Here is a 13409-nt window from a genome sequence, read left to right as displayed (position 1 = left end):
ATGTACGTTTGTCTCACGTTTCCTCGGTAGCTCCCCCGCTGCCGCCGCAACCCCCCCGCCTCCTTATAATCTTGTTGAGATAATGTGACAGGGATGGATCTTTGTGGGTGACGGCTGCATGATTGCCTTTGCTAACAAGGGATAAAAGCAGTGGAACATTCTTGGCAGCTATTTATCTCCCTTTGATCAATCCTCAGCCGCGCTGCCTTCATGTCCTTTATATTTCAAGTAGAAAACTCAATTCGGGCACGCTTGAATCTGCAACCTTTTATTTGTCAAGACGAACAGGAAAAAAGTAGGAGGCCTCCTTGTTGCATCATTTTGAGATAAAAAGAGTTTCTCTCTGCAAGTGTGAAGGTAGCAGTGATCAGTGTTACAAAACGAGGTATGTTATAATCCTCTCAGAGCTCACAGCCTTCTCTCCTGAATCATCCAAACCTGAGAGATATGACACTCATAATTCTCTTTTTCGTCGAGAGAGGAAAAAAAGAGTTCCAGTGGATTGATAATTCATGGCCGGATGTCTTTCAATGTCGGAAGCTCGGAGAGTTTGAAATGCAAACGGTGCAACAATCTAATTGGTACCACGGGGGAGATAGAGATCAAAGAGCCGCTGTGTTAATAGAGAAGTCTCCTTCTATTTTCTTCTGTCGCTGACTGAACGGACAGAAACCCGCCGTGACGTCTTCAAAGCGGTGGTCCTCAGCAGAGACGGAGGTACACGTGTGTTCACACAGGTTATCACAAGGCTTCACATTACCTCGCTCTGATTGAGTCTTCTTCAGCGAGGTGAACGTGAAGGAAATGATCGCACAACGAGCTGCCTGCCCAGGTCGCTTTTTTTTATTTTTATTTTTTTTTACAGCTGTTGTTGGAGTGCTGAGGTTGACTAATCATAGCGCTCTCATTGCACTTCAATAGAACATATTTGATTGTCCTTTGTAGGGACTTTGTTGTCCCTCAAAGTTCTGTTTTCTTCTGAGACAGTTTTCTGTCCTGCAGAGCTTCTGTCGGCTTTTAAAAAATATATATTTTTATCCCATTCTGTGATTTTTGTTTTATTAAAGTCTGGGCTATCAAATGCCCGGCGCAAAGCGTCTTGGAGTTCAGGGCAGATGTATCTTGTCATCTTCCTGACGCAAACCTCCTGTCCCCACCCTCCCACCCTTCAGGTTAAACCACAGGGTCTTCTGCCACTCCCACTCTCTGGAACTCACTCCCAAAAAACATCAGAGACCGCCCCACCCCACTCGCTTCCTTTAAGAAATCCCTAAAAACTCCCCTGTTCTACATCGCTTACAACCGCTTACAATCTCAACTCTCATCCTCCTTCTTTGAAATCATATCTTTGTTGTATTGTTTTAGCTGTTTTGTTTTTGTTGTTATTCTTTGTTAAGCGTCTTTGAGCATTTAGAAAAGCGCTATGAAAGTCTAATGCGTGATTATTATTATTTTCATGCCTTGCAGTAGCACCAACCTTGCACCTGCCAGTGACCATCGAGCCCACAGGTATCGATCCAGACTGAAGAGGGTCCATTACACACACATCAGAGAATACAGCCGAGGATTCCAGCACATGGATGCACATGATACATGTTTTGAAACACAAAACAGAATTGGATCAATGGAGGGCAGACAAACCAAGTGTCTTTTTCACCTATGAGCATGTTTCAGATGCAGGGAGACCCCCAAACATAAACCTTTAACCACCAGGTCATCTCAAAGCATAAACTGACAGAAGTGCTGTTGCTTTTTTTTTCTTTTTATCTCGGAGCCCATCTCCTGACAACAAGAAAGATTCAGCTTGTCTCTCTTTGTCCTTCCTCCTCTCAATATTTAACTGCATTTTATTAGCATATTTTCACCCTGCCAGGTCTCCTGAATATCTCTTACATCCAGTTAGTTGGTGCGTCTCTTCATGCCCTTGCAGGGGTCAGCAGCTCGGTGTGAATCATGACAGGCTCAGGCTGCACAACAGTGTCTCAAATGTTCTCGGACAGAAGATTCTATCAGCTCTTCTCTCCATTGTTTGAGTGTTCGAGCAGACATCATTGCAGCCTGAACAACCAGTCAACAAGGGAGAACACTGATTTTATTTAAAATACCTGTTCATTGTATCATCCTTAATAATAAATTTTATCAGTCTATGTCAGCCGAGCATCCAGTGCTTAGTGTCTTCTCTGTAAAGTTAGGATACTCTACACTTTCTTACCCGCCGCTAAACTCTCCCAAGGGATCGACATGAAATCAATAAGTTGAAGTTCTTCGGGGTCGGATTGGAGTCCCCGAAATAGAAAGGTAAAAATGGCCACACAAAGACAGAGAAAACAACAACACTCAGTCTGCTCTCCCCTCGTGCTCTGCATTTTGCAGCAGCATCCTCGGGGGGGGTATCCAATTATGACGCCCTTGAGGGAATGACAGTGCTTAGATTTCTGTCAATACAGGGTTCAGGTAGTGTTTCTCAATAACACTCTAAATTATTGATGACACAGAGATTGAGGGGAATAGGCGATGGCTAGCATTCACTTGTATGTATGATGAAGAGAAGGAGAGAATTGGCAAAGGGGTTAGCCCAATTGCCAAGCTGCATATTTTAAATTGATCTCTTTGATTAGATGACCCCAAAGGCAGGACTCGTTTGGAAATGCCATGGAAAAAAAAAACAGGAGATTGAAGGTGCATTCACTCTGATGGAGGATAGATCGGTCAGGGAATTAATGGATTTCTCTTAAGATTAATCTAAATAATAAATGTGGGCCAGAGGATTCTGGATGGATATGGTTCTGAAGAGGTTTAGAAACGGTGAACGCCTGTTCCACATTTTACCGATAGAGCCCTGTGAGTTTGTTTTTCAAGCCCGTTGCAAATAGACATGAAGACGATGGATGACGCCCGCAGCGGTTTAGCAGATCGATCGGAGGAACGCCTCACCGTCTGAATCCTGCAGAGATCTTTCTCTGTGAAGTCTGGCCAACTGGCTGTCTGTAGAGAGGAGTCCTGAGAGGAGGCCTGTCTGGAGGCTGTGCTTTGTACCTCTGAGAGTGATACCTATTCTCAAAGCAGTAGGTGTAAGCCTGCAACTCGATCCTGGAGACACACCGGCATTGCATCCTCACAACTGATTGTTTACTTCTCAGCGTGGTGCTGCAGACCCTCTGTTGTCTCTTTCTGTCAGATTGGTTAAAGGCTAACGATGTGACTATCAGGGAATATTTTCAGATCAAAACAGTGCTCTCTTTAGACACACCCACTCCGTCCCTCAGCTTAGGAGGCAGGTTTTTTTTTTTTAACCATACTGCAGCCAGCCAGCAGGGGGAGCTCTAAATATTAGGTTTCACTCCCAGATGTTTGTTGCTCCGTCCACGGTTTAAGTTTTCAAATCAATCCCTTAAAGATCAGCCATGAAGCTCGAGAATAAGCCGGCCTCTAATCTGTGGGGATTCTCCGATGAGGACAGGGAAGAAAAGTCTGTCATGAGGTGACACCAAAGATGGCCTCTGCCACAGCACAGCCCGTCACTTGTCTGAACTTTATGGGGCCGGGGTTAAAGCAAAGTTCTCCTGGGAACGGACTGAGTGGCATTGATAGCAGGGAGGGTCCCAACCTCCCCTGACAGACACATCTCATCGTGGATGCCATCTTGCCCTCTCGCTGTAAAGGCTCTATGCAGAGACTATAAGAATGAGACTACATTATACAGACAGCAGGCAGTTGACATACTAATCCAAGAACTAAAGGACCGCGGGGACCATTGATTTTCTATTCTTGGTTAAAAGGCACAGAGCCAGCTCTCACTTCTCACGACAAGGGATGCTAATGGACTTTTTAAAATGTTGCCACAGACATCCCCGAGAGCCGTCCTGTTTTTGCCTCTGCAGGGCCTTTAAAGAAACCTCCAGATCTGATATTCGAAGTGTTTGTACTTAAAAGTGATATAACCTCTGTATGGAGTGTTTATTAGCAAGAATGGCTACACAAGAAAGAAGCTGTGTGATGTTAATTATTCACAAACTACTGAGGTGCATCCTTCAGGAAAGTTGTTGTCTTCATGTTCTGTTTGAATATCTGCATTGATTGTTTGTGCAGAGTCGGGGTGGGTGTCGGGAGCCAGGGATGTGAGAAAAACAGCTCTGTGTAGCTGGTGGTGTGCTGTGTGATATTTGTCATGGGACTGCAGTGAGATCGGTGGTCTGATGAACCTTCCTGAAGGAGTTCAGGGGAGAGACAATATGATCCAGGCCTCAACAATGAGTAGATTGTCTCACCACACACCATACATATCATGGGTTGTTTTCCCTCCCCGTCACATGGGAATTAAAATTCCCATGTGTTTGTTTTGAGAACAAACATTTTACCAGGGAAGTCTGCCGATGTTGTTTTAGGGAAAGCTGGAGCATCTGTAAAAAAAGTCAACACCTCCAGAATCATTTTATTGAGGGGAGTATGTCAGACTCCGCTGCAGTAGGTGGCGATATATACCTTTCACCTCGTTACTATACGACCTTCTCCCAGTTGACCTACTTCGTCACATACCAATTTGTTGAAATCATCATTCCAATGTTTTCCTTCCATGCATGTACTTCAGTATGTTTAACCATTTTCAGCTGACACAACATAAACTGTGTCTGCTCACAGGTCAAAGTATTCATGGTTCTCACGCTGGCACTCGCCATGCCGATGTGTTTGTCTTGTTTTCTTCCTGGCTTTCTTCCTCACATTTATACTGTTCGACTAACGGGTCAGCGCAGGAACTGTGGAGCATGCTCAGAACGCCTAGGACAGGTTGGGGGCCAATTGAGATGTATACATGCAAAAGTAAATTGACCCCTAAACCATATTCTAGGTGTGTCGGTAGGAGGATGAGAAATTAAACTTAGTATGATTTCAGTCATAAGATGTATTTTAAAAGTTCAGTTTTAGTCATGGCTGTACAGTGATGCAGTGGTTAGCTCTGTCATCTCCCAGCAGGGAGGTTCCTGGTTTGAATCCCCGTCTGACAGGAGCCTCTCTGTGTGGAGTCTGCATGTTCTCCCCGTGCATGTGTGGGTTCATTCCGTGTACTCCGGCTTCCTCCCACAGTCCAAAGACATGCTCGATAGGCTAACTGGTGACTCTAAATTGTCCATAGGTGTGAATGTGAGAGTGGCTGGTTGTCTGTTTCTATATGTCAGCTCTGTGATTGGTTGGTGAACAGTCCAGGGTGTAACCCCGCCTCTCGACCAATATCAGCTGGGATCGACTCCAGACCCCCTGTGACCCCGAAAGGGAAAACCTGTTTAGATAATGGATGGATAGTTTTAATCGGCCTCTGGTTTGTTAACATCATTTGAACTTACTGAGCATCTCTGATCCTGAAATATAATTATGTAATCTATATTTCTTCCCACAAACCCACCCCAACTCTTCAGTCGTCACCCTCTCCTACCCGCCTGCTGAGAGCAGATATTGGTTAAAGTGGCTAATTGCGTCTGAAATTATCGATGAAGCCGAGGATACGCTCACACATTATGCTGGCTGCTGTGAAAAGAAAAAACTGTCCGAGTATAGATTTTTTTTTTTTTTTTAGTACCTGCGAGCTGAGAGAATTTCAAGTGCGCAGAGGTGGGAGGGGGGAAGTTATAGTCCATTTTGTAGCTATCAGAAGTGAGTGGATTAGCCTGAAGCACTTTCGAGGTCAGGGAATATTAGGGAGGCTGATTGTGCATTTGGATTACACTCTGCTGTTTTGTTGTGTGCAGCAGGTGTTGACTGGAAATAGTCATTCCTGGACTCAGCAGCTGGAGAATTATGTGAGATCCAGGGCCAGGTTTATCAGATTTATCTGGATTTGGAAATAAAAAAAATTCTACCAAGGAGCTCGCTTCTATATTGGTTTATCAAAGCAATCTGGATTGGATCAACCTGATCCACGTACATACTTTTAAGGATTACCCGATCTGGATTTCCAATGCTGTATAGGAGACTCTACATGGCGTACTTTGTCCACATGGGGCGATCTGTTCCTCAGCTTAGTGGGGACATGAGGAATAGACATCACAAGAACGCAAGGCTTAGTGGCAGCTGCATGGTGTCACCCATCTGTTCCTGCAGGGGGCGCTGGAGTCCCATCGATGGCGGTCTCCATGTTGGAAATGCTGTCTCAGTCTAACTTTCAGCCGACCTAACGACAGGCTGAGAGCTGGAGCTGAGGCAGGTTTTAAGCCTCATGACAAACCGTTACACCGCGCCCGCCTGTCAATCAGGTCAGCTACACACTTTATTGTGAATAACTCTTATCCTTCATCAAATCAAAACTGATGAGTCATCAAAACAATCACCCCCCACCCCCCCCCCACCCCCCCCGTACAGTGTGTGCTGATCTGATTTCTGCTGTAAAAACAGGCTTTTTAGAATGGGTGTGTATGTGACTTCCTCTATTTCTGCAGCCAGCCTCTAGTGGACACTCGAGGAACTGCAGGATTTTGAACTTCAGCATCGGCTTCATTTTTTAACCCTGGAGGTTGCTGACTGGGCTAGACCAGATGAGAACCACTGGTTTAAATCAAAGTAATGGTGAGCCTACTCAGATGTTTTGAACACAAACTGGAGATGTTACCTGGTAAAAAAAAAAAAAGAATCAGGATTGGATTCCCTGATCTTCTTAAAACCCCTTTTTTAGCTGCCCGAGTCCAAGGTATGATGTCGTTTGATGGCAGTTTGATTACTTCGATCCACTAGGCTATGTGAATGAGGATGAAACTTGAGTTCAGGGTTGACTCTCTAAGTGACCCTCATTCATCCCCTGACAGACGCATTAGAACATATTGTAATTTAAGGGTTAATGAATAAATTCAAAAGCCTGAAAGTCCTCATCTGTGCCCATAAAGACAAAAAATACTTTTATTAATTAAGTCTCTTTTCTTCATTAACACAATTAAAAGCCTTGAGACTCCGACAGTCTATGAGGAAACGTTTTATCAATCTGCAGACGCAGCTCTCTCTCAGTTAATCCAAATGAAAGTCAGATAATCAATGCAGAGTCCCGGCGTCCCAGAAACATTTTTTCCCTCCCGAAGAGGCCCGACTGCCGATGTCTCCCAGATGGCCTAACAAGTCCAGTTCATTAAAAACAAAATGATCTGAGCCCTCACATCCAAACGCTGGAACACAGAGGGCAAACATAAGATGGGATAAGCGGTGGCTTATTTCCCTCCGACAGCTGTCAGCTCATCGGCCGTTCACTGCGTCCTCGGGCTGCAGAGAAAGTCGTTCACTGATTAGACTCTGTGTTCGGTTAAATCAAGAGAGCGCTGAGATGATTCTGTGGCACATTTACATCGCAGTCGAACACACACACATACATCTGCTCTTCCTCTGTGAGAGACGAGCAGACAGATCCCTGAAGCTGGACTCCATGGACCATCGTGGAGAAGGTCAAACACATCTGAGTCAGAGATTCGTTGTAAACTTTGGAGATAGAGCCGCTTTAATGGATTTTATACCTTGATGGCAGCGTTTCGAAATCACCCCAACATTAGTTTTCTGCAGTTTTGATTCTTTAAAAAAAGTTTGGATGTTGACAAATGTTTGAAATTATACACACAGATATCATTTATCTGTCACAGGTTTTTCAGCCATTTGGTATATCCATCAACCACTACTACACAGTGGTTACTTAAAAAAGAATACATTTTTCATTAGGGCTGGGTATCTTTGGGTGTCTCAAGATTCGATTCGATTTTGATTCTTGGGGTCACAATTCAATTGAGAATCTATTTTCGATCCTAAATGATTCTGGATTCATGATTCAAAGTCTATTTATGAATTAGTCCATACTTCAGGATCTACTCCAGTCATCTGTGAGACTGGCTGAATTTATTGCTGCTCTTTTTGCACTTTACTGATTCTACTTAAAGAGCTAGCATTAGCACTTAGCAGGGAGTGACTGACTGATTAGCCAAATTAAAAAAAATAATCGACTTTTGGAAGGTATTAAACTATTTGAATAACTCAGAAGATAAGAATCTCGATTTTTACAGAAATCATTTTTTTCCCACCTCTGTTTTTCACACAGTATGTGATGTAATCTACTGCATATGTTACCCTTATTTACTGTGTGCAGGGTACTGTTTGAGGCTCCAGATCTAAAACTTTCACATACAGAGTTTTTAGGAGGATATATTTTCTACTCTTTAACAACCACACATAGTAAAGAAACTGAAAGATATACATGAGTAAAGTGGAGCACTTTGTAATGTGGCCTGGCGTTGTACATTAGTAAATATTTTTCATCACATCAGAGTTTCTCCAAAGATCCCGATCTGATTGTAAACCGAGTTGGCTGACAGCTCCATCATTTGTTTTGACATCATCACAGACCTTTGTTCTTACTTGGCCTCTGAGCAGACACCCTGTGGAAAAAGTCTCGGGGCCGTTGGAGTTCAGACAAACTGGTTCTACAGCAACCGGCGTGTTTATTATTACAGCCCATGATTGCGTGCTCGTCTGTGTGTGCGTTGACTGTACGGCTTACTAACACGCTTCTGTAAGTGTTGCAATGATTGGGCGATCCATTCTTTAATCCTGAGTTTAATACGGCCTGGAGGCAGAGCCCTCTTCCTGTCACAGAGCGTTACCCTGCAGCTGAAGCCAGACGTGGTACATGTAGTAAAAGCTGTTCAGGCTGAAGATACAGCTGGTAGGAAACTACATTATGCACTCTGGCTCTTAGTAGAAGTGTTAGCTTGAGTTTCAGGGTGTATGACTGGTGTTGCATAAGCTCTTGTAATCACTATGGTTGTCTTGTTTTGCATCATCATCATCATCACTCTGCTGGCTGCCTTCCTTCAGTTAACTACCCAGGTTGACAATTAATGATCTCTGCCTCCCTTCCTTCCTCCCTCACAGGCATGAAATGTCCCATCTGTGTTCTGCTCATGTTGCTCTGTGGTTGTCTGCACATATTCACATCAGTATTTATGTTCATATTTTATATGTCAGACTCCATAAAGACCATACCTAACTCTGAATACTAAGTTGGTTGGTTTATTGCCAACCTCTTTCTTTTCAATCCTTTTTTTTTTAAATCCAGTTTGGTATAAACTCCTTTGCCAACCTTCATGATCCAGATGTTTTAAAAGTAAAACATGAGTCAAAGTTTTCCACGGAAGCCCAAACAGGACATGCATTCCACCATTTCAACTGGATCCATTTGCCTTTGATTACAAGCAAATTCTGTCCTCTTTTTTCAAGATCTCAAATAATTTCTTGGGTTAGAACTTCTGGTTTTCCTGAGATAAGTTCATATCAATCGTTTTCGAGAATTTAACCGGGGGTTTCATGAGAAAACCAGCAATAACAGTCAAACAAATGGACACACTCATCGACAAACTTTGCAGAGTAAAAGGAAGGACAAGGCTTCGTCTCCTACCCAGCGGGGCGGTGGTGTCATACACTAAAGATAACGATCAGGAAAACTTTTGTTTGCTTTGCTGGGTCATAAAGAGACATCAAGATGCCTGTGTGTTGACTGTCGTGTCAGTGAAATTATTTTCTGACAGTCATAATTCCTCAGTGGATAAATTCCCAAAGATGGCACAAGAGAAGAAAGCGCTGGAGATATCTAAAGTTCGCTGCATAAAGCGTTTATTGTATCCAACCAAGCCAGGACAAGCTGAGTTTCCTTACCCGAGCAAAGGAACTAAAAAAATGCTTGCTTCTAAAAAGAAGGCCTGCATCACCTCTCTGTGGCATCATTGTCAGACTTCTTTTAAATGCTATCTTGCGTCCATCTGTTGTAGTAATACTGCTATGACATCATCTATTTGACAGTCCTGACTGGCAGGACGACAAAAACCCTCCAAATCATAGCACACGGCGCTCATCCATCAGGTCTACCGTCCTCATACATCGCCTCAGGCAGGCCACACAAGCTGTTGTAATTCACAGAGTAAACACAAGCAGACATCCGCCCACTCGCCCTCGATTTATGGCGCTGCGCTCATCGCTTGACCTCATCGCTAAACGCAGCTTTTCTCCTCTGCATTTTAATGAGCGAGCTATTATCAGTATTGATGACAGTTCATGTCTCTGTTGACTTGATTTTCTGCTCCCACTTAAAACCGTGTGGCCCGAGTCTCTCTGCCAAGCGACACACTACATCAACCCTGTATGGCCGGACCAGGACCCCTGCCGAGGACACGCTGGCCTCAATAAGCTGGCAGCGAGCACAGGTCATCACAGGTTGGAGTTTGTTTTGACAAATCCCTCTGCCGCCCATCTGTCACTGTCTCGTCCCTCTGATATCAAACAGATGTGGAAATTAACATTTGTGCACCGTCTCAGCCAGAGCTCTTAATTACTGCCACGTAGACACTCAACGGCAACTGTAATCTGAACGTAAGCCGCTCTCAGGGCGCTCCCTTTTTTTTGGACAAACGATTTAGTGAGTTTTTTGAATCCCTGACATTGAGTCCATAGAGGTGAGCAAGATGGCTTTACAAAAGGAGTTCAAGTCCGACCATGATGCAACAAACGGGTGATCAGATTTTGAATGCATCCAGGTGAGAGAGAGAGAGAGATAAAAGACATGCAGGAAAATGAGCCACAGGTCAGATTCGAAACCTGGGACTACAGCCGCCGGACATTTGGGTGCACTGACTAACCACTAGGCTACCGGCGCCCACCAGATGCAGGAACTTTAAATGTTTTCTAAGCCAATGAAATCCTGCACTCTCTAAATTGTAAACTAACTCGGCACATGCATCCAGTGTCTGTGTGTTTCAGTGCAGATTTTAAATATTAGACTTTGAAAAGAGATTTCAATCTCAACAGAATCTTGTGTTTTTTAACCTCTGTCGACTTTGTGACTTCATGACGGTTTGCATTTACAGTTACTGTTCTTTATCAATCACATCGTTACCGTTTTATACGAGCATCCTTGAATTTCTATACATGTTAAAGACCTGCCTTTTTTTCATTCAGTGTTTGACCTTTTATTTAAGGAAGATGCACTAACTGTCATATATTACCTAATGGTTAAAAGCTGCTGCTCTGACCAGAGGTGCTGCTCGTCAACAGGCATGGCAGGCAACTGCTCGGGGGCCCCAGACCAGTAGGAGGCTCACAAAGTCAAACCAGAGCAGTGGCACAAAGTGTGCACATTTTGCAACGCCAGCAGGGATTGCTGTGAAAACCAAAGTTTTTCAATGAAAGTCAACAGATCAAATATAGAGGAATTATAGGAGAGAAAAAAGAAACTGGAAATAAAGAGGAAGAGGAGTAAGCGACGAGACACTCTCAGACATGATGGTGATGAACGCTGGTTGGAGGGCCCCCCCTTTTTATTTCGGCCCAGGGCCCCCCACAGACTCCAGAATCGCCACTGGCTCTGGCCTTCCAGCGTTTGTGGAGTCAGATGACGTTTGTTAGCGGCTGTGATAGTCCGCTTTGAGTGTCAGCTGGCGGCACAAGACATCCGATCTTTAACGCTGGCTGAGGTCAGAGTCCCGCGTGAAACAAACTGTGCAGGGAATATTTTGTGTTGGTCAACAATCTTTTCCCACGACGTGATTGTGGCTTTTAGATTTTTAACAACCAGTGTTGTAATCCCCGTGGGCGGTACTGAAACCGGTTTACCCCACACACCCCGAGTGTGCATCAGAACCCTGATCTGGCAGTTTGTTGGCTTGTAAACCTTCAGTCCTTTTTTACTGTCAGATGAAGTTTCAGAGAGCGTCCTCACATAACTGACTGATTTAAACCAAAGACCTTCATGCAGTGATCACACACACACACACACACACACACACACACACACACAGACGAGTGAATGTTATCGCAGGTGGAGCGAGGTGTTCTTCTTGATAAGGGGAAGGTTTAATTGTGCTAAGTCACCTGTGAAAGACGTTGGCGGGCTATAAATGAGGCAGTCATCCCGATTGTCATGGCCCTTAGGGGCTCGCCTCGTCTCCCGGTCTCCTCCCTCACTGTGTCTGCTTCTCTCTCTGACTCATTGTACTGTGTGTATGTGTGTGTGTGTGCGTGTGTGTGTGTGCACTCCTGCATCTTGGCAGTCCAGTGGGCCCTCAGAACTTACAGTGTGTTGGAATCAGACATTACGTCCTGCAAGACTTTAAAGCATCGTCCAATCATTGTGTGATAGCAGAAAGTGAAACCCGCCCTAAACCCTGCTCCCCTTGTGTCTCTCTTCAGGTGGGAGGTGAATCCGCTGAGGGGGCCATGTGTTTCTGCTGAGGTCTCATCTCCCCTGCCAACATGAGGCTGACGCCCGGCTCGCCTCCGCCCGTCCTGCCCGCCGTCCTGGCTCTCACCATAGCCGCCTTCTTACCTCGGCTTTCCTCAGGAGCCACGCCGTTCCCCCAAGACCTGGAACCAATCAGCATCGTGGGCAGAGAAAGTGAGTTTCTTGAATTGTGTTTGCGTTGCCATGGTGATCCTTGTCTTCAGGAGTAGGATGCAAAAGTAAAGCGAGGGTCACTTAAGCATAATCAGTCCTCGCAGGGGAGCACGGCGTACAGAGGTGGACGTGGTTAAGGGCATGTTTGCAGAGTTTTGTTCAGCGCCTGGTTCATTACTTCCCTCAGATTTGTTTTGTTTTTGTTTGCTGGATGTGAAAAGTGACTTTTAAACCAAAGAAGAAGAACCAGAAACAAACACAAGTCAGTTTGTTTACATTGGAGGAAAGATTTGATCCTGTAACGTACTGGAGAATGAACTTTATTTACATGGTTTTAAGTCTTAAGAAAAAGGAATTTCACATCATTACCGTGTGACATCTCAAAGCAAAGCTACAGAAAACATTTTTACATCTTTTTGGAACACCTCAACTGTGCCGTGCTCATGACCGAAGGCTGCAGGGTCAAGTCAGGCCGTTATAGGCACGTTTGTTTTGTACCGTGCTCGAGCCTGATGCTTCTTCTTCATGTCCTCCTCCTCCTCTCTTCTTTTACTTCTTCCCTGTCTTGTTTCATCTTCATATCCTCTCTCCCTATTCATTCCTCCTCCTCCTCTTCCTCTTTCTCCTCCTCCTCCTCCTTCTATTCCTCCTCCTCTTCTTCCTCTTCCTCCTCCTCCTTCTATTCCTCCTCCTCCTCCTCCTCTTTCTCCTCCTCCTCCTCCTCCTCCTTCTATTCCTCCTCCTCTTCTTCCTCTTCCTCCTCCTCCTTCTATTCCTCCTCCTCCTCTTCCTCTTTCTCCTCCTCCTCCTCCTTCTATTCCTCCTCCTCCTCTTCCTCTTTCTCCTCCTCCTCCTCCTTCTATTCCTCCTCCTCCTCTTCCTCTTTCTCCTCCTCTTCCTCCTCATCCTCCTCCTCTTTCTCCTCCTCCTCCTTCTATTCCTCCTCCTCCTCATCCTCCTCTTCCTCTTCCTCTTCTTCCTCTTCCTCCTCCTTCTCCTACTCATCCTC

The 13409-nt window shown here is 44.9% G+C and overlaps 1 protein-coding gene across 3 annotated transcripts in view; it reads left to right on the top strand.

The window, feature by feature from the left end:
• sema6cb (semaphorin 6Cb) overlaps positions 1 to 13409 on the top strand; it is a 172678-nt gene that overhangs the window by 84426 nt on the left and 74843 nt on the right. For all 3 annotated transcript variants that reach the window (XM_065957691.1, XM_065957689.1, XM_065957690.1), the window contains one exon: positions 12196 to 12400. In XM_065957691.1, coding sequence (XP_065813763.1) covers positions 12259 to 12400 — 142 coding nt within the window. In that variant the 5' untranslated portion in view covers positions 12196 to 12258. The remainder of the gene's footprint in view (positions 1 to 12195; positions 12401 to 13409) is intronic.

Source organism: Labrus bergylta, chromosome 8 (assembly GCF_963930695.1).
Source record: "Labrus bergylta chromosome 8, fLabBer1.1, whole genome shotgun sequence".
In the NCBI taxonomy this organism is placed as follows: domain Eukaryota; kingdom Metazoa; phylum Chordata; class Actinopteri; order Labriformes; family Labridae; genus Labrus; species Labrus bergylta.
This window is presented reverse-complemented; position numbering and strand designations above follow the sequence as displayed.